At 33.6% G+C, this 22,653-nt stretch overlaps 1 protein-coding gene across 1 annotated transcript in view; it reads right to left on the minus strand.

The window, feature by feature from the left end:
• Window positions 1-7,713: 7,713 nt before the first annotated feature.
• The window catches only part of LOC150102046 (lissencephaly-1 homolog), a 237,814-nt gene continuing 222,874 nt past the window's right edge, over window positions 7,714-22,653 (minus strand). The window contains exon 13 of the mRNA XM_090400712.1: window positions 7,714-12,030. Within this exon, the coding sequence (XP_090256838.1) occupies window positions 11,957-12,030 (74 nt within the window). The 3' untranslated portion in view covers window positions 7,714-11,956. The remainder of the gene's footprint in view (window positions 12,031-22,653) is intronic.

Here is a 22,653-nt window from a genome sequence, read left to right on the forward strand (position 1 = left end):
GCCTATAAATATAAAAGATAACATTCAAGGACCAGCAATCATGAAATGCGAAATAGAGAATGCTATACGAACAAGTAAAACAGGAAAAGCCAGTGGACCAGATGGTGTGCAAACAGAATTTTTAAAATTAATCGAACCAGATAACATCAAACTTCTTGAAAAACTATTTAATAAAATAAATGAAAGTGATGAATTTCCATCAGATTGGCTCAAATCTACATTTATCACTATCCCAAAGCGAATTCCTGTGGTGACTTCCGACTTATTAGTCTAATGAGCCAAACATTAAAAATATTTTTGAAAGTAATTCAGAATCGCATTTATAGAAAAAGTGAAGAAACACTAAGTGAAACACAATTCGGCTTTCGGAATGGTTTTGGTACTAGAGAGGCCCTTTTCTGTACCCAAATATTGATACAAAAATGCATAGAAAAACAGAAATGTCTATGTGTTTCATAGATTTTGAAAAAGCATTCGACAAAGTCAGACACACCAACTTAATAGAAATCCTTCAACAAATAAGGCTAGACGAACAAGATAAGACTAATAACAAATCTGTATTGGAATCAGTCAGCTACCGTTCAATTAGACAACATTACCACCAGTGATATTAACATCAAAAGAGGAGTGAGACAAGGATGTGTGCTCTAACCACTCCTGTTCAACACATATGCAGAGGTAATCTTTAAAAAAGCATTGGAAGAATGTCCAGAGGGAATCACAATAAATGGAAAGATTGTTAACAACCTACGATATGCAGATGACACCGTGCTAATTGCAGATAACATTATGGATCTCCAAAAACTCATTGACAGAGTATACATAGAAAGCCAAAGAATGGGAATAAATATAAACATCAACAAGACAAAATACATGATCATCAGCAAACATCCAGCCTCATCAATGAAACTGACACTCAATGGGAAAAATATTGATTAAGTGTCAAGATATAAATATCTTGGTTGCTGGCTTAATGAACGGTATGATCCAGAAATAGATATAAAGACAAGGATTGAAGTTGCATGGCAGTCCTTCATGAAAATGAGAACACTATTCTGCAATAAAGACCTAAACATGGAAGTCAGATGCCGAATGCTGAAATGCTGCGTGTGGTCTATTCTGCTCTATGGAGTTGAAACATGGACATTGAAGGCGACAACCATCAAGAAAATCGAAGCCTTTGAGATGTGGCTATACAGAAGAATGCTAAAGATATCATGGACAGAAAAAATTACCAATGAAGATGTCTTAAAATCCATTGGCAAAGCTAAACATCTTGTACAAATAATCAAGAATCAAGAAACGAAAAACATCATATCTTGGACACATCATGAGAAACAGCAAATACCAACTTCTACAAACTACAAGGAACTAGAGGAAGAAGAAGAATATCATGGTTTGACAACATCAAGACGTGGACAGGAAAGAGCAGTGCACAACTGCTCAGATTAACACAAGAGCGCAGTTTGTTCGCCAAGATGGTCGCTGACCTTCGATAGAAGATAGCACAATAAGAAGAAAGAAGATCAGTAAGGGGTTAGACAAAAAAGGTCAACTAGTTCTAGAATTATACATGTTTGTATGTATAGAATCTGTTATGGCGATATCTTCACAATTCTTATATAGGATCTTGACCTAATACTTGTGTTTAGCTAGTGTTAATTTGTATTATATATTCTTAGTATTGAATTGAGTTTTATTTGATAAAGAATGAATTGTATCATGTTTAAGAGTTCAATAAACCTTTTGTTCCTTGAAAATACAGTTGTCTGAGATTGCCGCTCAATGCACCACTTGTAACAACGTACGAACCTAATCACATGGGGGGGGGGGGGATTTTGTTAAGTTACAAGATAAAGGTCACGACTGCATATTAGTTTCACACTCAGACATATTTTGGTAATTGCTCCTTGTTTTTGAATTTTATATCTTAAACTAAATGTCCTGAAAGGCACAGTATAAAATAAATATTTAGGGACACTAAGGGGAGAGGAAGCTTGAATATTTGTATTTGGGTGATATCTTGTATATAGATAAGATTTGGATAAAGACAAGTAAGGATAGTTGAAAGCCTAATAATCGTAAATTGGGACACAACAAAATGCATTAATTAGTAGTATCCTATTTGTGTAGGTTCCATGAATGACTGTCATACTGTATTTCAACAGTTGAGATTTTGCAGATCACCGTTCCAAGCACTTTTGTGTCCGTTTCCTGCATGCTTCTGGACTAAGGTGGCACCCATACTTTTCCATCACTTGCTAACATACTTTACAGTCGATTTTTATTATTAATGTCATCATGAACAGAGAGATCGTTCAGACAGTACTATCTTTTTTTGTGTGTTGAGCCCATACACGAGAGGTTGGTTGATCAACCTATAGTACGTTAGTACCGTGTATGGGTAGTGGGTTGGGAAGGGAAGTATTATTCACATTTGATTTAAATGACTATGCATTATATTCCTTGGGGAACACAACAGGGGGAAGACTTCCGCAATACAGCAATTGCAGGGATGAATGTTGAGCAGCAGCAGCTACACGTGTTCCAATGAGCTTAGTACTAAGAGGGGAATTATTGATGCTAATCAGATGAACATCTTCCATGGAAATATTTTTAGAATACACAGTGTGGAGACCGATCATCTGTGCGAAAATCTGGGGGGGTTGGGGGGTTGGTAAGAGATGGGTCATTAATAAGTCTGATTGCTCTCCTTTGTATTGAGTCAAGCATTTCAGGAGGCTTCACCCTATACGTATTCAATAGTTGGGCACATTTGTGATTTTTATAAGATTAACAGCTGCTCAGGGGTGAAGTAATGTTTTGAGCAAAGTTTTTTTTTTTTTTTTTTTTTTTTTTTTTTTTTTTTTTTTTTTTTTGCTGAGGATGCAATGGTTGTGATGTGTTTATGCCAGGAGAGGCTTGATGTCAGGGTAATGTCAAGAAGAGAAATCTCAAATTGTCTGGAAATTTTGGTATTGTAAAAAAAAGAATTTCGGGAGAAAATGGTTCTTTTAATAAGACAGTACTGGGTTTTATTAGCATTAAAACTAACTAGGTTATCTGAATCCCATTGGAGGATTGCTTGAAGATCAGAATTGAGGGCAGTGGTGGTTGATGTTCTGTAGGTTGAGGCGAGCTGTGTGAAGTAAGGTCTATCATAAGAAAGAGAGGAGTGCAATGTGCTGTCATCTGCAAAACTGTGTATTGGGTTGGAGGTCAGCAGAAGCAGGTCATTGCTATATAGCAGAAAATGTGTTGGTGAGGGGATAGAACCTTGTGGAACCCTGGCATTAGTTTAATGGTGAGAGGATAAGGAACCATCCACCACTATGCAGTGTGTGTGTATGTCCAGACAGAAAGCTGGCAATCCAACTACAGAAGTAATGAGATAGATCAAATGATGGTAGTTTGCTCAGTATTTGCCAAACTTCTCCAGGGCATTTGTCCAGTGATGGGTGACATATGGGAGTAGATCTCCTGTTGATCGGCAGTGATGGAATCACTACTGGAGTTCGTTTATTAGATGTGTGTCTTCAAGGTAATATAGGAATTGGTTTTTTCCATTACTTTAAACATGACTGAGGTCAGCAAGACAGGGCAGTAATTGATAGGAGTAAGACAGTATATACAGGCAACATAGGATAGGAGTCAGTTCTGGTGCATCAACTTTCAGGATTATTGGAAGAACGGCATCAGGGCCAGGAGATTTTGTGCAGCATTTCTCTGATCTCTTTCTGACAAAAGGATATAGTTGACATTTTATGTTGGTGGTTATTTACCATAGTCAGCAAAGTGTGAGACCAGGAGACTGGCATCTTACTGACAAGTCTTCTCAATGTGCAATTAATAGCATATAGATGTAGAATCAACTTACACAGTAGAATAGGTCACACAAAAATATATATATTAGTATGTTTGATTCATTCTAAAACGGTGGTCAAAAACTTACATAGGACACATTTGGAATCTAAGTATACCAGAATGTGGTCATAAGATGAAAATGACACAATGATACACTGTGCTGTCATTTCTGGGAGAAAAATGCATCATTTACTATTTAATTAAACTTCAATCAGCATATGAATTGAATAAAAACTGTCTTCTACACTAAAATGTTGGAATCTGATTTAAAAATAAAAACATTACAAAATAAGCATTTTGGAGCATAGAAAAATTTTCATCACAAGACCTTAGGCTGATCATTTATGAGGGTTAACATGAAACATCCAATTATGTGCCATAACATAATTTCAATCCTGTTAAACCGAATTTCAAGGTTATTTCCATGGACTAGTTATATAATCCAGATCAACAGAGCCTATTGCAAATATTGCAATTTCAATGTTAGTAAAACCCAGTTGTCTAATTTATCACAAAACAGAAAAATTTTTTGCCAGTATTATTGACAACACTCAAATTTCCAGACAATATGAGATTGCTCTTCTTGGAATTACTCTGGCATCCAACTCTTGGCAAACACCTCACAGGCATTGCACCCTCAGCTTCTAAAAAAAATAGGATTTCTCTTTCGCTCAAGCCGTTACTTCATCTCTAAACAGCTGTTAACCTTATAGAAATCACATATTTGCCCAGCTATTGAATACTGCTGCTCACATTTGGAGTGAGGGCCCTCCCTTAGAGTCCCTCAAAATGCTTGCCTCAATACAGAAGAGAATAATTAGATTGATTAATGACCTATCTCTTACCAACTCACTCCTCCCACTTTTGCAGAAGTTTGGTTTCTGCAATGTGTACTCTACAAATATTGCATGGCAAATGTTCATCTGAAACAGCATCAATAATTCCCCCACTTAGTACTAAGCTTGTTGGAACATGTATAGCTGCTGTCCAACATCCCTTCACAGTACACCTTTAAACCCACAGTTTCTTTTCACAGAAAAGTTTTTCTTCCTCCATCCCTGAAACTGCTGTATTGTGGAACAGTCTTCCCCTGTTGTGTTCCCCAAGGTCATTTAAATCAAATGTGAATAAGAACCTTCTTTCCCAACCCACTACCCATACATGGTACTAATGTTCTGTAGGATGATCAACCAACCTCTTGTGTATGGGCTCAACATAAAAAAAAAAAAAAACTCAACTCATCTGGATTATATAATGTCAGCAGTATCATCAATTCCTCAAAGCAACATTTTAGAAATATGTTGCATCACGGTGAAAGCAATTGTTCCAATGTTATGGCACATGCTATTTGCATAAAGTAATCATAAAACATGTTACACATTCTTGCTAATGATTTTCCTTGATGCAGGAAAATCATCACATGCTATTTTTAATACAAATCAAAAGGCTTTTAAGGTCGCGTACATGTAAAAAATCAAGGTCTATTTACGTTCTCTCTATTAACCAGAATATGAGTATACAGGCAGAACAAACAAAGTTAATATAGCAATTTTAAGGCCTGGTTAATACAAGTTGCGAAAGACTGTTAATTTCTTACCAAGTTCATTGCTAAACAAAAGATGCCATTACACTTTTTTTCAATGTTCATTATGATGATTCCAGGATAGCAATGTATATTCTTCAAATGCTAATTATAAATTAAAAGCTTGATTTCTGATGAGATTAAACTTCAACTGCAATTCCCCCACACCACAAACACACCAGTAAATCCTCTCCAAAACTTTATTCAAACGAGTTTGTGTAAACAGCCTTTAACACATTCACTACTACTCATTTATGATGTCCCTAGGCCAGACTAGTTATACAGTATAAAAACATGTAACATGTCTTACAATGCTAACAAGTAGCACATACTCAAATACTGGTTTAAAGTATTAGCAGAACTGAATGAAGCAGCAGTGGTACTGCATGTGTTAAAACAATTCACATTAATGAAATAAAAAATGTATATCATATAAAAATTATAGATCTCATCAAATAAAAAATTTCTATGATGAACAATATAGTCAACTATTTCAAGATATACTTCAAAACTATGTGGATTTGCTATAACTGATGCAGGGAAAATGATCATTAATATCAACATTGTCAAATGATGTACATTATAAACACTTACTGTACATTTTTAACTTATCACCAATGACTGTTATAGATGAACCAATGTTTTTTCTTTCAAAAATATATTAGAGAAATTGATAAAAATTAAACTAATAAAATTTTCAGATAAAAAAAATAACTTATTTTCAAAGAATCAATCTGAGTTCAGACAAAAGTTTAGCACTGAACATGCTTCACCAAACTTGCAAATGAAGATATTCTAAACAACAGTTTATACCTCACTAGTTAACTCAAAACTAACATTATGTAAATCTAAAAACTGCTAAAGCTTTTTATCCCATAAAATTTTAATAAGAAAACTGGAAGTTGCAGTAATAGCAGACATACTTTAAATTGGTATAAAATTATTTAGATGAAACTCTCAATGTGTAAAAAATTAGCTGCCGCAATTTTCAAACGTTAGATGACGATGCTCAATAATGATCTGTCATAGACCAATTTTATTTGGTATATTTATCGATGACTTCTACTTTTGCAGATAATACCATCTAGTTTTCTCTCCGGACACCAGTGAAAAAATGCAAAGCATGGTAAATGTTGATCTTTTAAAAGCAAAAAGTTGGTTACATTCAAACTTATTCTAAATCACAGTACAGTACAGTATTGAATTCTAAGGGAAGGAATGCAATGTACTACACTGAAATTTCTAGTTTCAACTTAATTTAGATCTTAATTAGGAATAAAGGATACCGCAAGGCGCAATAAATATACCATACTAAACATATTTATACATTTATAGGCTACTATTATTCATAAAAAAATAAATACATCACTATTAAACATCTTTATAACAGACATAAAATATAGTTCACAAAGCCCATACAGAAGCAATGGTTTTGATCAGATTGGTTGTGTTCAAGGATTCGGTTTTATGTGTACAATTCGAAGTGCTACTCTATTTCATCTTATTCCAAAACTAAATTAACTTTGTATATTGTGCAACTTCTTTCTGTATAAAGTAGCATGTTACAATGCTCTGTGTGTAATGTGTTATAACCTAAACAAGTTCTTATGGGGTTACACATATGATTTTCTTACATTCTGCACTATGCGAAATTTAGAATAAATATTGTATAAAGCTCAGTAGAGAAATGGATAAAGGCAAAAATGAATGAGATACATAAAAAGCTGTGGTAAAACCAAAATTGGGTGGAAACACCCCGAAACAATTTAACAAAAATAATAATTAAATAAAATTCTTAAATTCCATAAGTTATACAAGCATCCATACCATCTGCAAGATTTAAACTAAGAGCCTTGTCATGCTTTTACTAAGACAGGACTCAGTTCTTAAATACAAAGATTAGATAAGAATACAGTGTAACAGAATCCAGACACAAATTTGCAGAAACAAGTGTAGTAGAACCATTCTGCATTTTAACATTCTTGTATGAAATTTGTACAGTATCCCTGTACAAACTGTTACAGTACAAATTTCATAATGCAACAGTACAAATTTCATAACCACTGTAGCATTATGAAATTTAAAAAAATCTCAAAAGTGATATTTAGCAGTAGGAAAAAAAAAGTGATGATATCAAAATGTATAACATAAAAACAGATCTTATTTCTTTTGTACCAGAGTGAAAGGAAACAATTTGCATATTTTATATCATACAATATATAAATTTTTAATGAAGTGTGTGATATATACATCAACATTATGCACAGTCAAGGGCAGCAAAAGTCCACTTTATTTAACCACAATGGTCACTCAAAAGTTATCTTGAGTGTATAATACACAGGTCCAGAAATAGTCCTAGCAATGAATCACAAGAAGCTTTCAGTACAATAGCATTACACCACGCTGATGTCACTGAAACAGAGGCACTGATAAGCAAGCATGACAAATTACAAGGTTACATATATTTTAAGATCAAGAGACTGATTCAGCAAACAAACCAACTTAAATGTAAATTTGTAGCACTCACTGCAAATGGAAGATATCTTTCTGATCAATAAGAATTTTCCTGGGATTTACAAAATATTAAGAATTCCACAAATTTTATCATGTTACAAATGTAAAAAAAATTGGAGTTAGAATTTTTCATCAGAGTATATGTCCACGTGGGCATGTGCATGCACACTATTTCATATTATACACAGTATTCATACAGAACGTACACTCTAATTTTTCTAAAGCAACATAAAGTCAAACTGTACAAAAATGATTAAGATACTGTTTTATTACTTTAAATTTTACAAATCATTTACAGGACCATAACACCAAATAAACTGGAAGGCATTTTGAAATTTATATAGTTATTTTGATAAGCCTCTCTCATCTCTACTCCCCCCCCCCCCCCCCCCACAATCCCACCTAGTAAAATAATGTGTAATGGCCATCCTCCTGATGTAAGGCTATTTTTGCTGAACTGCCTGCTTAATCTCATACAAAGAGCTATAAGGGGAGGAGTTAAATTATGCTTCTTATATATCACTGGGACAACAATGAAAGAACCAGATAATCAAAGGGAATATTAAACTATGGCATTTAGTCGAGATTATTCTGCTATTATGAAAAAATTACACTTGACAACTGTACTAATACAATAACACTACTGGCAATATTTACAAGAAATCTCATACCATGAGAAAACTTACTTATATTCTCAACATGACCTGTAATACATGCATTGTAGTAACTGTTACATGCCCAAAGATATATGCATGTGTGTGTATATATATATATATATATATATATAAACTCTTTTGCCAACAGCAACATATCAGAATATATATATATATATATATATATATATTGAAGGAAAGAAGAGAACTTTGTTATTCTTGAGAAGCGACTAATTGAATAAACTATTTAAAAAATAATAAACTAGTTGGCCTTCACTTGTTTTAAAAGATTTCAAACAATGTTCTAAATAATCAGTCTAAAGATTTTATTAGGATTCAAAGAATTTTTTGCAGTTAAACTAAATTCAAATTCAAAATACAGTTTAAAAGGAGGCTTAACACTGATTTTAAAGGGTTTTTTTTTTACTACCATCAAAACCAATTTATTATTATGATATATAATAAATTGCAAACAAATATCTGTAGTATTTTTATCTGCAAGTAACAATCACATTTCATTAAATTACTGTAATTCAAAATCCAATAGTAATTAATGAATCTTATTACCAATATACTATGTGTATGCACGTGCATATAAATATATATATCCACACGTGTATACATATTTATGTGGCAACTTTTTGCTATTGCTTTCAGGATTTCCAACTGAGAATATTTTCTCTATTTCATATAATATAAGAATCTTGAATGTTGTCTTTTATATTAATAGCCATTAAGCCAAAATATTTATTCATGACTGTAAAAGGTTTAGGTGTAGTTGGGAATTCTTTAATCTGTCTGAATAAAAGCGCAATTTAGGATATAAATTATTTTAATTAACTGACATAGATCCAAAGCATATTATAATTAATGAGATCTCACTTTTTTATAAATATTATGGTATGATATCTATCTGAAGCCAAAGGAAACAATATACAGTTATGCAAGCAACATGTCCTAAATACATACTGATTTGAATGTTAAAATGTATTGCACAGCAATTCACAAAATATACTGTTAAAAAAATTTTGTACATATCTGTGCAATTGGTTAAGAATATTAATTATTAATTGTTTAAACAAAATGGTTACACAAAATTTAAAAATAAATAAAATAAATAAATTAACCAAACAAAATACAGTAATAACTTTTACTTATAAGTAATAAGGCTATTTAGAGCCTAGAAGAAAACTAAATATTATATAAATTAGTTTTCTAAAATTTTATTCATTTTTAAGAGACTACAAAAAGGTATTTATGAGATCAAATTACCTGCACTTTTCTATAATTAAAATCTAGTTTTAATTCACCTATAATTTGTTTTTCAACATATATATATATATATAAAAAAAAAAAAAAATATGAAAATCAATTTTAAAGCAATAAATATGAAAGGAAAGCTTGTCAAGTCATGTTCCTAAAAATAAACAATGAAATACATAACTAACAGGAAAGTTTTCTGCAGGCAAAAAATAACAACAGTTTATCAAGCATGTCAAAATTAATACAGCTTGTGGCAGCAAAATGTGAATTCTAACATGGACACTCAGAATTATAATTTTCTAAATTTTTATATTTCTAATAGCATCTTAACTGAAAAAGAAATGGCAAAACTTCTCTGAAGAGAAGGGTTTAGGTGTCAAATTTTCTATGCGTAACTTTGGCATTTTTCATCAAGCACCTATTAAAATGTAACCAGTACTAAGTTTAACACCTTCACAGAATTCCAATCTTATAAATAAATCAAATGTAAAATTCAGATGATTTCTTAGTTTGCTATACAAGATATGTACACTTTTCCCCTGATCAAGTACAAAAATTTTACTGCTTTTCTTCATACTTTGTTCAGCTATCATTTTACATCAACTTCACACCTCAAATGACTAAATAATACAAGTAAACTTCCCCAATTTGCTCTTCCAAAGCAACAGGAAGGTTACATTAAATGTACAAAATGAACCAGCACTGATCTTAATAAGCTAATTTGGGAAAACCGAATAAAGAATTTCTTCTTGAAATGGTAATAACCAGTATCACCTTACGCACATATAGATCAACCTGAGGCACAGAAAGTTTCAAAAATAATTAAACTACCAAACAAAATTTTCTTAATATTTCAACCACAGATTATATACATCACATTTCCACGTAAAATTATCTACATATTACAGTCCAAATACTCATTTGCATATTGTGACTCAAGAGTACACAACAGTAAATATGTCAAATCCATTTTCATATTTTAATAGTATTTAAATAATACTTTTAATTTCAACATATAATACAACCTAATGAATATATTGTAAATCCCAACCCCTCCCCATTTTCTGCCAGATGATTTTTTACGAATTGCACTTGGCTGAAGTCAGAGAATCACAAATGATATTTCCTAAAATTTAATACTTCAAAATATGTGCATTCATTGTGGTTCTTCAAATTCTGTTTATGAAACATTAGAAGTTTACAACAGGATTAACTACCATAAGTTCTTTGAAGAAGCAAAATCATTGGCAATTTGCGAAAATCAAGTAAACTCATTACACAGCCATAATGAAACTCCAGATTTTCTTGTTGCATGTGTTCCATGTTTTGTATTTCTGTATACGTTAGAACTAACAACTAACATACAAAAAGAAGTTTACTATTTAGTAATTGACTTATTGAATTACTGAAAGTTAAGGATATTATTATTATTATTATACACTGAGGTTTTAAATATGCAAAGCTGCAGAAGTGAGAACTGTATTATTCTACATTACTACTACTGTCAGTGCAGAGATCTGACACAACAAAATTTAAATTCTTGATAATAAACATTCCTTTTCAGTCTGTTTAAAATCAGAAATAAGCATCAGAAATATGCAAATATCTGATTAATAAATTAAACTAATGAAACATTAAAATTTGTCTCAGTTATAATACATGTGCAAGCAATTACAAGTATGCTATTCATTTTGGTGTGCCAGATCAATCCATACAAATACCGCTTTAACTACTTTTACATAAGGGCAAGACAAGTTTGGCAATGAACTTTTAATACCTTAGTTAAAATTAATGCTGTACAAACATATATATATATATAAGGCTGCCTATCTTCACACACATGTGCAAACTTCTGCTGAGGGATATTAGAAACTCTGTGAGTTGAAGTGCTTGCACTGGCAATACAGAAGAACCACAAAGTCGGAGAAAATTTCGAACTAACTCCGACATTATTTACCAAAAACAATGGGAGCAACACTGAAAATTTAGCGGCTACTTAATGACGTAGTGGTGAGTAAACTACCATCTTACATCAGAGTTTCTGGATTTCACAGACTGTCCGTAGGCAGATATCTAACTATTAACGGCACTCCCAGACTTTCACAGTCTGATCTACACTGCAGGTAATAACATAAGGTGCTGTCTGGTGGAAATCTAGAAGATTAAACAAGAACATTAGAAGATTATGTTCCATGAATTAAGTCTGGTATGGTATACTTTATTTATATATACACTATGTTGCCAAAAGTGTCTGGACACCTCCCCCATAGCTCTATGTTGCCTTGTCTGTATGATGCAGATACACATCCACAATGTTATATAAGCAAAGGCACGTGAGCATTAGCAGTGTAGACATTCTTTGTCATCAGGATAAATGGATGGAAAGAGCTAAGTCTATTCAAATATGTTTGGAGCCCACAAGTTCGGTCTGAGAGATTTCTGCAACATTGCACATGACCTGTTCTACAGTCAGTGAAGTTACCATGAAGTGGAAACATCAAACCCCTCCCCATGAACTGGTAGGACCAAGAAACTGACAAATCAGGACTGGCAAACTCTCAAGTGTGTTGCCACAGATATTGTCAGTAAGTCAGCCTTAGCAACAAAGCAAATGACTTCAACTCTGGAAAGGATACCGGTAACAGAACTACTTGCTGGGGGGGTGGGGTTGTCCTTGGGTTTCATGACAGATTTTTAAATGGAACTGGTGCCATTATAACATCTATTATACACATTTCATCATCATACGTATCAAGGATTTAGGCCTAGCATGGCCTGTTCCGGCCTTAGAAGTCATCGTTGAATCGTTTAAGAGGACGTCCTGGTTTTCTTTTTCCTAATGGCTTGTATTTTAAGGCTTGTTTTGGTAATCCTTCTGTTTTCATTCTTTGAACGTGTTCCATCCATTTATGTTTATATTTTTTAATTTTTTTTTTTTTTTTTTTTAAATACACATTTTACACATTTATTCACAAGAATATAATATGGTCATGATAACTCCTGATTACACCTGACAATGCCTGGAATAGTCTTGAATAGTGCAAACAACACTCATTGGAGTATGGATCAATGAAAGTGGTTCCTGTGGAGTGATCAATACAGTACATGATCTGGCAATCCAATGGACATGTCTGGATATGACAAGTGCCCGATGAACGATACTAACAGGAATGTCTTGTATCGCCCATGAAATCTGAATGCAGAAGTATAATGGTCTGAGACTGTTTTTTTTCTAGTTTGGACTGGGTACATTAGTTTCTGTGTCTGGATCTATAAATGCTGATGTGTACAATGATATTTTGAACATTATTTAAATTAAGGAGATATTAAATCCCACACTGTTTAAAAACCGAATAAGAAACTCAAAGATTGGAATCAGAGTGTTTCATGTCGAATATAGTAAACTATAAAGTATCGGCGATTACTAGCGTGGGCTAATGCAAGTAGTCCTAATATGTAGTACAATCTCGGGCAACTCGCAGCAAAGGTGGTAAAGTTCTGGTCACTATTCTTGGTATTTTCCATAATGTAAAAACACATTTCCTAGGAAATGTATGCTGGTATTACATTATGGTGGGAGGTCAGACCGGTTTCAGCCTTTTTTGAGGCTTCATCAGTGAGTAGCTAGACCAAATTAATACCAAAGGGTATAGTGAAAAGAACTTATATACTCTGCTATACGAGTTGTCAAAAAAGGTGCACCTATTAAGTTACTTAAATATAAAAAGCCAATAGACTTTGTTTCGGCAATATAAACATTATTTAAATTAGGGATATTAAATCCCACATTGTTTTAAAACCGAATAAGAAACTCAAAGATTGGAATCAGAGAGTTTCATGCCAAATATAGTAAACTATAAAGTATTGGCGATTACTAGCGTGAGCTAATGCAAGTAGTCCTAGTACGTAGTACAATCTTGGGCAACTCGCAGCACAGGATCAAGTTCTGATCGCTATTCTTGGTATTTTCCATAATGTAAAAATACATTTCCTAGGAAATGTATGTTGTTATTACATTATGGTGGGAGGTCACTACTCAGACCGGTTTCAGCCTTTTTTGAGGCTTCATCAGTGAGTAGCTAGACCAAATTAATACCAAAGGGTATAGCGAAAAGAACTTATATACTCTGCTATACAAGTTTTCAAAAAGGTGCACCTATTAAGTTACTTAAATATAAAGAGCCAATAAAATGTAGTACAATCACGAGATTGTACTACGTAATAGGACTACTTGCATTAGCTCACACTAGTAATCACCGATACTTTATAGTTTACTATATTCAGCATGAAACTCTCTGATTTCAATCTTGAGTTTCTTATTCGGTTTTAAAACAATGTGGGATTTAATATCCCCGAAATGAAGCCTATTGGCTCTTTATATTTAAGTAACTTAATAGGTGTACATTTTTGACAACTCGTATAGCAGAGTATATAAGTTCTTTTTGCTATACCCTTTGGTATTAATTTGGTCTAGCTACTCACTGATGAAGCCTCAAAAAAAGGCCGAAACCAGTCTGACCTCCCACACATAATGTAATAACAGCATACATTTCCTAGGAAATGTGTTTTTACATTATGGAAAATACCAAGAATAGCGATCAGAACTTTACCACCTTTGCTGCGAGTTGTCCGAGATTGTACTACGTACTAGGACTACTTGCATTAGCTCACGCTAGTAATCGTCGATACTTCATAGTTTACTATATTCAGCATGAAACTCTCTGATTCCAATCTTTGAGTATCTTATTCGGTTTTAAAACAATGTGGGATTTAATATCCCCTTAATTTAAATAATGTTTATATTGCCGAAATGAAGCCTATTGGCTCTTTATATTTAAGTAATATTTTGGACAATTTAATTTTTCCCACACTGTGGCAACAGTTTGGAATAGGTCCTTTCCTGTATAGCATGATAACACACCTGCTCACAAAGCAAGGGCCCTAGCTCCATGGTTTGAAGACATGGAGGTGGAAGAACTAAACTGGCCAGCCAAAAGCCTCGATCTGAACCCTACTGTACATCGTTTGGGATGAACCAGAACAAAGGTTGCATGCCAGACCTACCCGCCCAATTAACACTTGTCAACTGTTCACCATACCAGCAGCATTCTACCAGAACTTAGTGGAGAGTCTACCCCGAAGGGTAACAGTAGTGAAAGGAGGCCCAACCAGCATGAAATACAAAGAGTTGCTATCTGGACACTTTTGGTAACATAGTATGTGTGTATATAATTTTTTTCTAATGAATATAAAATAAAATGCAATCCAAAAATTCTACAGCTGTTGCTTTTTGGAAACAGAATCAGCAAACAATAACTATAATGCTGCTTGCAATAACAGTTATATTTTGGCATTGCTATTGTAGTGTGTTTACATAATCAACATGCCAACATTAGAAAAGCAATATTTATAAACCATACACTTCCACACACACATATATGAAAAATACAAAAGTTACAGCACAGTGCTATATGTGGACAGGGGAGAACGCAAGACATAATTTGTTGATATGGTTCTTGAATACATGAAAGTTGTACTCTTTATGGAAGACAATGAAAGAAGCTGTTCCAAAGACCAGAGGTAGATGGAATGATAACGGAAGGGCAGTTCTGTAATGTTCTTTATCTTGAAAGAAAGTGAGGAAATTATGAAAACCAGTTCGGGGGTTGTCTATGAAAACACCTTGTAGAACAGATAAAGACAGAAACAGAACATCTACGAGGGAGTGATTTGGGTGAATCTGTGAAAGAGGAATCATTAATTAAGAGACACTTGTAAAATTAGGGGAAAAGATTTTATTTATTCGTATGGGGTTCCCCCCATTCCTCAACCACCCATTAGACTGGCTGAGCCCTCTTGATGAGGAATTAAGTATGTATTTTTGACTGTAGCAGCACATGTTCACAGGACTGGTTTGCCTGCTTACAGGATGAAAGCAGGTAAAGACTTGGACAGCAAGACCAAAGCTGGTCTTGTTGTCCAAGACCAAGACCAGCTAACTTGGGTATGGCTGAAGAAGATCCTTGAGCTCCTCACGTCGTCGACGGGAATCGAACCTAGGACACTCCTTCCCTGGGCATATGGTTGCGAAGTGCATAGTCACCAGGCTAACTGCATGGACAGGAGAAAAGATTAGATGGTATAATGTATAAACAGGATTAATCAAGAATATTCAATACCTGGCACAAGACATCAGTATTTGAATATAAAAATATTTCTACAATGGGTTTACTAAGGAAAGGTCATATCTGAGTAACATGCTCACATTTTATAGTAATGTTATGGTTGAGTTAGAGCAGTGCTTCCCAAACTGTGGGCTGTGGCCCCCCTTGAGGGCTGTTAGTTTTGTTGAGGGGGCTGTGAAATAATGAAAACAAATTTAAAATGTTTTAAGACTAAGTAATATTTTTTTTTATCTTAAAAGAAATGTATTTAATTTTTATTATTTCTTTTTTGTTATTTTTTATATTTTAATGGAAAAAAATCAAAATTTTGTTTCCTGGGTATTTGAATAATAATGAATATTAGTAAGTTTATTTTTCACTTGGTCAGACTATAATAAATTTAGTTTAATCCTTTATCCAAGTGTGTGCAAACAAAGTTTGCACTTGAAGAGATCTCAATAAAGGTCGAAACTAGTCTGGGTAGTGACCCTTCCCTTAATGCATAATATACATATCCGCAAGATGTGTTTTGCATTATGGGAGATACTGAGATAGGAGTGTTGGTAGCTTTCTCCACCTTTGCAAGGAGTTGCCTGGTGTTGTACCACTTTACCCAGTCCTGAAGATACTTTCAGGTGCAAACTTTGTTTGCACATACTTGGATAAAGGATAGTAAATATATGCTTATTCATGTGTTTCATTTCAAACGTATTGATAAGAAGCACAAGAAAACTTATAAACACAAAATCTTGCACTCATTTAAAATGGCCGTGCCATGTCAAATGTGTAAGATGCTCAAAATGTAATATTTGTATTTGAATTTTGCAATATTCGCAGTGTATGTTTTGTATTGAATATACATACAATGAATATTATAATAATATGTGTCTGTACAATTTACAATTACAATTTTTTTTTCCGATGGGGGCCATGAAATATTTTAATTTTTCCAAAGGGGCCTTTAAATCCATAAGTTTGGGAAGCACCGAGTTAGACGATGGAAATGGATACATGACACTTTTGGACTTTGATGAAGCTTATTACAGGATATAGCATGCAAGGCTGTTGCATAAGTTGGAGGATATGGGACTAGATTATAAACTATTAGTTTGATTAAGAGGATAGCTTACTGATAGATATCAAAAAGTCATGTTTGGGGTGGCTATATGAGTCTGCAAGATTTAAGGTGGCAGTGGTGTATCCCAAGGATACACCACTACTGGTAGCCTGTATGAATTATATGAATTATATTAGTCCTTGGTTCAATGTTACTGATCCAATCTTTACATTAATGACATTTGGAAGGATCTGACAGGAGACATACAACTATTTGTTGATGATGCAAAGATAGTCAGGTTAATTAAGAATGTGACTTACATGCAGTACTAGCAACATACAACTCAAAGGATAATTGCAATGCTGAAACATTGACATAAAAGGAAATCATTTTGCCTCTTTCAAAGCTTTGATATGATCTCACTTGTACTACTTTGACAAGTCTAGTTCCATGGTGATGCAGACAGGATGGAAAGAGTATTAAAAATGACACTGGAACTGTGGAATATAGATTATGAGGAAGATTGAAAATTTGAGACAGCAGACAGGAAGAGGAGTGATAGGGACCTATAAATTTCTGAATGATTCATACAGGCTACCAGTAGATGGAACTTATTTTATGAAGCATGGGAAGAGGATATCCATACAAGAGAGCGAGATTTGTTTTCTCAGCGGTAAGAATGGGTGATTGGCTTGCCTTTGGATATTAGAAATGCAGACTGTGTGAACAAATTCAAGAGAAGGTATGTCAGTTGGTCTGAGTGATATATATTGCCTCTCTCAATGGGTCCCTAACTCCCTGGAGGTCTCGTGTAATATTTTTTTTTTATAATTTCATTCTAAAAATTATTATAAAGAGTATGAATACAAATATAGAGCATATCCTTGTTCAACAATAAGGAAGGTCATCTGCCTTGCAGAGAGCTGCTGTTAGGTGGCATGTGAATAAATGTGTGGAAAGGCAAGTTTTTATAAATCTTTCATAGCCCTTTTAGGATAATTTACATAAGTCAGGGACTGCCTATATGTGTGTGTGTGTGTATGAACAGTGAAATCTTTCTTGTGAAAAATAAGTCAATAGTTTACAGAATCAGCTATGGAAGATCTTGAAGCTTCTAATGGATGTGCACTACAAGGTCTTTCAAATGAAGACCTTGTAGTGCACAGTCTTCATATATATATATATATATATATATATATATATATATATATATATATATATATATATGTTGATATCTGTATTAGATCCATCCTTCCACATCTTGTGATTATGTCTAAAGGTGAATACAGGCTGTAAATTAAGAGGTAGAAAATCTACACTGCTGGTCACTAATAAGCTGATGGGCCTCCAAGTGATGAATAAGTTGGATGTTGATCTTCATGATATTTGTAAGAGCTAAAGTAAGAGCAACTGGAAAATACTTTGTTGGTTGAAGGGGTGAGTATTGACTTATTTTCATGCTATAGGCATAGAATCCAGTCACATAGAAAACAGTGAAAAGGTAATATAGGTGTTAATTCTAGAGAACAAGTTTTTGGCACATGGGCAACACCATTAGGAAGAGATAATTTGGTGATCATTTAAGAGTGTGTGTGTGGGGGGGGGGGGGGATTTTTGCCTTGGTCATTGATGCAGGAGTTGGAAGAAAATTATACCAGGAGGTAAAACCTTATCTTTGGATGACTGGATGTGAAAGAGAGAGGTATAAACATGAATGGCAAAGCTGCAACCTTGGCAAAGATACCAGTAGACTCAACTGCCACTTGAACAAGAAGCCATTTATGATATGGCCCTATCAAAATTAGATTTGGATTTAAATGATCCTCTTCCTCAGCTGTTGCAAGTAACATTGTAGGCTACTAAGTGCAAAGTTGGAGTTTTGGCCCTCGAGACACTTATAATATGTTGAATTCCTTTTTTTTTTTTTTTCTTCTTCTTAAGACTGTACTGGAACACTTTTTAGAGAAACAAGGCTTGGATAGTGGTCAGAATTATTGAATAGAATGAGGAATGGAGGTCTCCAGTCTAGTAAGCATTATTTTTGTTATTCAGAGAAGTTGGAAACACAGTAATCAAATCACGGAAAGGAGAAGCAGAAGTCACAGGTCATCCCATTTGGGATTGTTGTAATGCCTAAATACAAAAAACAAAGTGAAAAAAAAACTATGGTAAAAAAAACTTGAAATTATGATTTAACTTACCAGAAGAACTGAGATCTACAGTACTTTGAAGTTATTGAGAAAAAAGTTCAAGAGTATTAACAAGTAACTGCTATTCTGATACTTGCTAACACTCTTGCTATCTGTGTTAGGTCAATGCTAACAGCAAATATCTTGGCATTCCAATGAACCCTATCACAGGAAATGGTAAAGGGATGCTAGAGTATTTGGACTGCAGAAAAGCAAGTGTTACATGTTATCAATTTGGAAAGCAATAGAGATAGGAAATGAATGCAAAAATGTTTGGTGAGGATGCTAGAGAAAATCATGGGGGCAGGGGTTAAGGATGGGCATGCTCTGACATACACAAAGTACATGTGCTGTCATTGTAAAGGAAGAAACTGTATAAGGTATAGTTGGATAAATGAAGCAGATGCAGTAAGGTTGCTAGCTGAGTTTCCATTAGGAATAACAGGTCGGGTTTGGATGACTGTAAAGGATGGTGCACATCATTTATATAGTTAAGGACATTAATGGTCAAGAAGATTCCAGATTTGTTACTATTAGCATCCATTAAATTTTGTAATAGACCTGCTAAAACAAGTTTTGATTAATGAAGTCTTAAAACAGAATTCAGCAAAGCATGTGTTGGGCATGAGCAGTTCCTCAGGTCTCAAGGTTTCAGAAAATTACAAGACCATTCAAAGACAATAATCATCGTTCTTTTTTTAAATCAAGAATGTTTTGTGTGAAATGAATAAATAAATACATTGCAACTGGAAAAAATAGTCAATAAGCAGCATTACACCACAGAGTTGAAGCATCAGAAAGATGTATCAAGAAGAAAGAGATACATGTTTTATTCTGCTTTGTCTATCCATATATTTTCATCTCTTCCCGACTTTTCTTGTAAAAAAAAGTTAGATTCTTCTGAAAGAAAGATTTAAAATCACTAATTCAATTACAGAAACTGCAATGTAAAAGCCAAACGCCATCCCAAAAGAAGCCTTAATGGTTTGCTTCAAGAGATAGAGCAGTTACTAATAACTGAACTATACATGCCAAAGGGAACTATTTCAATTGAAAGAGCAAACATTAAATGGTGGGCTCATCCTGTTCCATTTTATTGCTACAGTTTGAGATATGTTGGTTCATCCCTTATATTTAGTACCAACAGCTAAACTTTAAGAAACCTGGTAAACATCCAGTAAGCAGTAAATGAAATAATTTCATTATTTTTCATAGTAAGTCATCAGTGAAATATTAAAAACCTCAAGTATATTAATACCATTTGGAGGCCAAAGGTCAGAAGAATACTGGCAGAAGTCATTTAAAAATAAAATAAAATAAAAATCAGCTAATGCCTTTTATTACTGTATAGAGAGTAGGCCAGGCCATTTTAGCTCTATCTCACTTTTGGAGACTGAGAGGGCAGTTCAATCTCTACTGGTAGCCAATTAGAGATAGCTGGCCCATGGACTGCAAGAATAACAAATAAGAAGGTATAAGAGAAAGTAAAGACATAATGCTCTTTGGAGGCAATGATTGCTTAACAGAAGTTGATATACCTGGGTCATATTGTGCAAGCTGATGAATCATTGAAAAATGCAGTTATGTTGGGGAAGATTAAGGGAATGAGAAGAAGAGGAAGACCACAAAAGAGTTAGATGGACAACATAAAAGAACTTACCAACTTGACTTACAATTACTTAAAGAAAGGATAAGAAGCTAAATGAGATGGAGAGCCTTTGTTCACAGGATCACCAAGAGTCAAAAATGACTGGATGGTATATAACAAGTTCCCTTTGTTGGATTCTGATTATGTAGATATTAGAGTAATTATTATTTGCTTCAGAATCCAACATGATCTTCCATCACAAAGGCTATATTTGTAAATATTATTTAATGTAAATAACTTAAATTATAATTTGATATCATGTAATTACCTTAATTATATCTAATACTTAATTGTTTAATCAAAGATATGTGTTAATAGTAATAAGATTCTGTATTAAATATTATTAAGCTATTTTATTTATTGTTATGTCAATATTATAAGAACTTGTATTTGTAATTTAACTACGCATTTATTGAAATGCAAATATTCTATTTATTCTTGTTTGTGAAAGTTTAACGTTATGTAATAACTGAATGTAGTGGTATAACCTTATGTAACGTTAGCGAAAATGTTTACGTTTATTTGTTGTCATGGAAACGCGTGAAATAAACGAGCGCGAGTGGAACAGAGTGAGGGCTGGAAAAAGAATAATAAAAAAATATAAGAGGTAACAAGAGAGAGTTGGGATGGAAACTTGGAAGTGAAAGGAAGCAAGGGCATAAACTAGAGAAGTAGAAGTAAATGAAAGGTTCTTAAGGGAAGGAGTTAAGAGGATAGTTTTTATAAGTGAGCAAGGACGAAGTGAATTTTATAGTTACCTGAAAGTGAAGCCAGCAGTAATAATAAAAGGGAAATTGATGCTGTAATCGGATAATATAAAAAGCTGGACGTTCAAAGAAAAATTCTGAATAAACCCAGTTGGTCTAGAATTGCGGCTTATTTCCGATTTGCCCTAAGGAGAACCGCACAGTGTTTTAATTAGTTTATGAGTGGTAACAAGGATAGTTGAAGTACCCTGCAGTCGATGTCTGGATTTCTGAAGTGCGATTGATAGTGTTTTAATTATAACTGTGGATAAGTCTTGTAGATGTGTTCTTAAGTGAAATAAAAATAATTTAAAAGTTTGCTCACAACGTATTTGATGTACTAGGAACTATTTCCGGTAAGGACTATCTTAGTGTATTATTTCAATGCTTGAAGAATTGAGTGTTAATTACGCTACGCTTAACCTAACCTCAACTGTGGAAACTCTTCATGATTGAGAGTTGAAGTTAAGAATTGTTAGAGAGATATTTTCAACTATTAGTGCCTGCGATATTTTGAACTTATAGCATGACTGAGAAGTGTGTGAAAACTGATTAGATAGGAAGTTCTATTATATTTATATATGTGTAGGAACTTTGTAACTCAGAAGCTGAGAAAGTGTATGTGAAGGCTTGGAAGGTTGAACTAATGTGATTGACTTGGCTTAATGTTTGACTTGTTTTTATTGTTTAAATTAGAAGTAGAATTTATGTATGTGTTATATAGCTTATATTAAATGTTTGTTTTTGTTAATCAAAAGTTGTATTTTGCCTGAATCTCTTTTACTGCACCATTCATAAAATATTTGAACCAAAGCGGGTAAATTAAGTAAGTCAAATATACTCGGCCAGTATATATATTAAGGAGAAATAGTTGAGGGTTGATTTTTCTTCAATTCTTGAACTAATTCAGATATAGAGTGGCGCAGTCTTTAAATATAAATTTTCTCTATATTTGAATTAGAAACCAACTAGC

This window comes from Typopeltis vanoorti, chromosome 11 (genome assembly GCF_054136105.1).
Source record: "Typopeltis vanoorti isolate ZY-2024b chromosome 11, IOZ_Tvanoo_1.0, whole genome shotgun sequence".
NCBI classification, from domain to species: domain Eukaryota; kingdom Metazoa; phylum Arthropoda; class Arachnida; order Uropygi; family Thelyphonidae; genus Typopeltis; species Typopeltis vanoorti.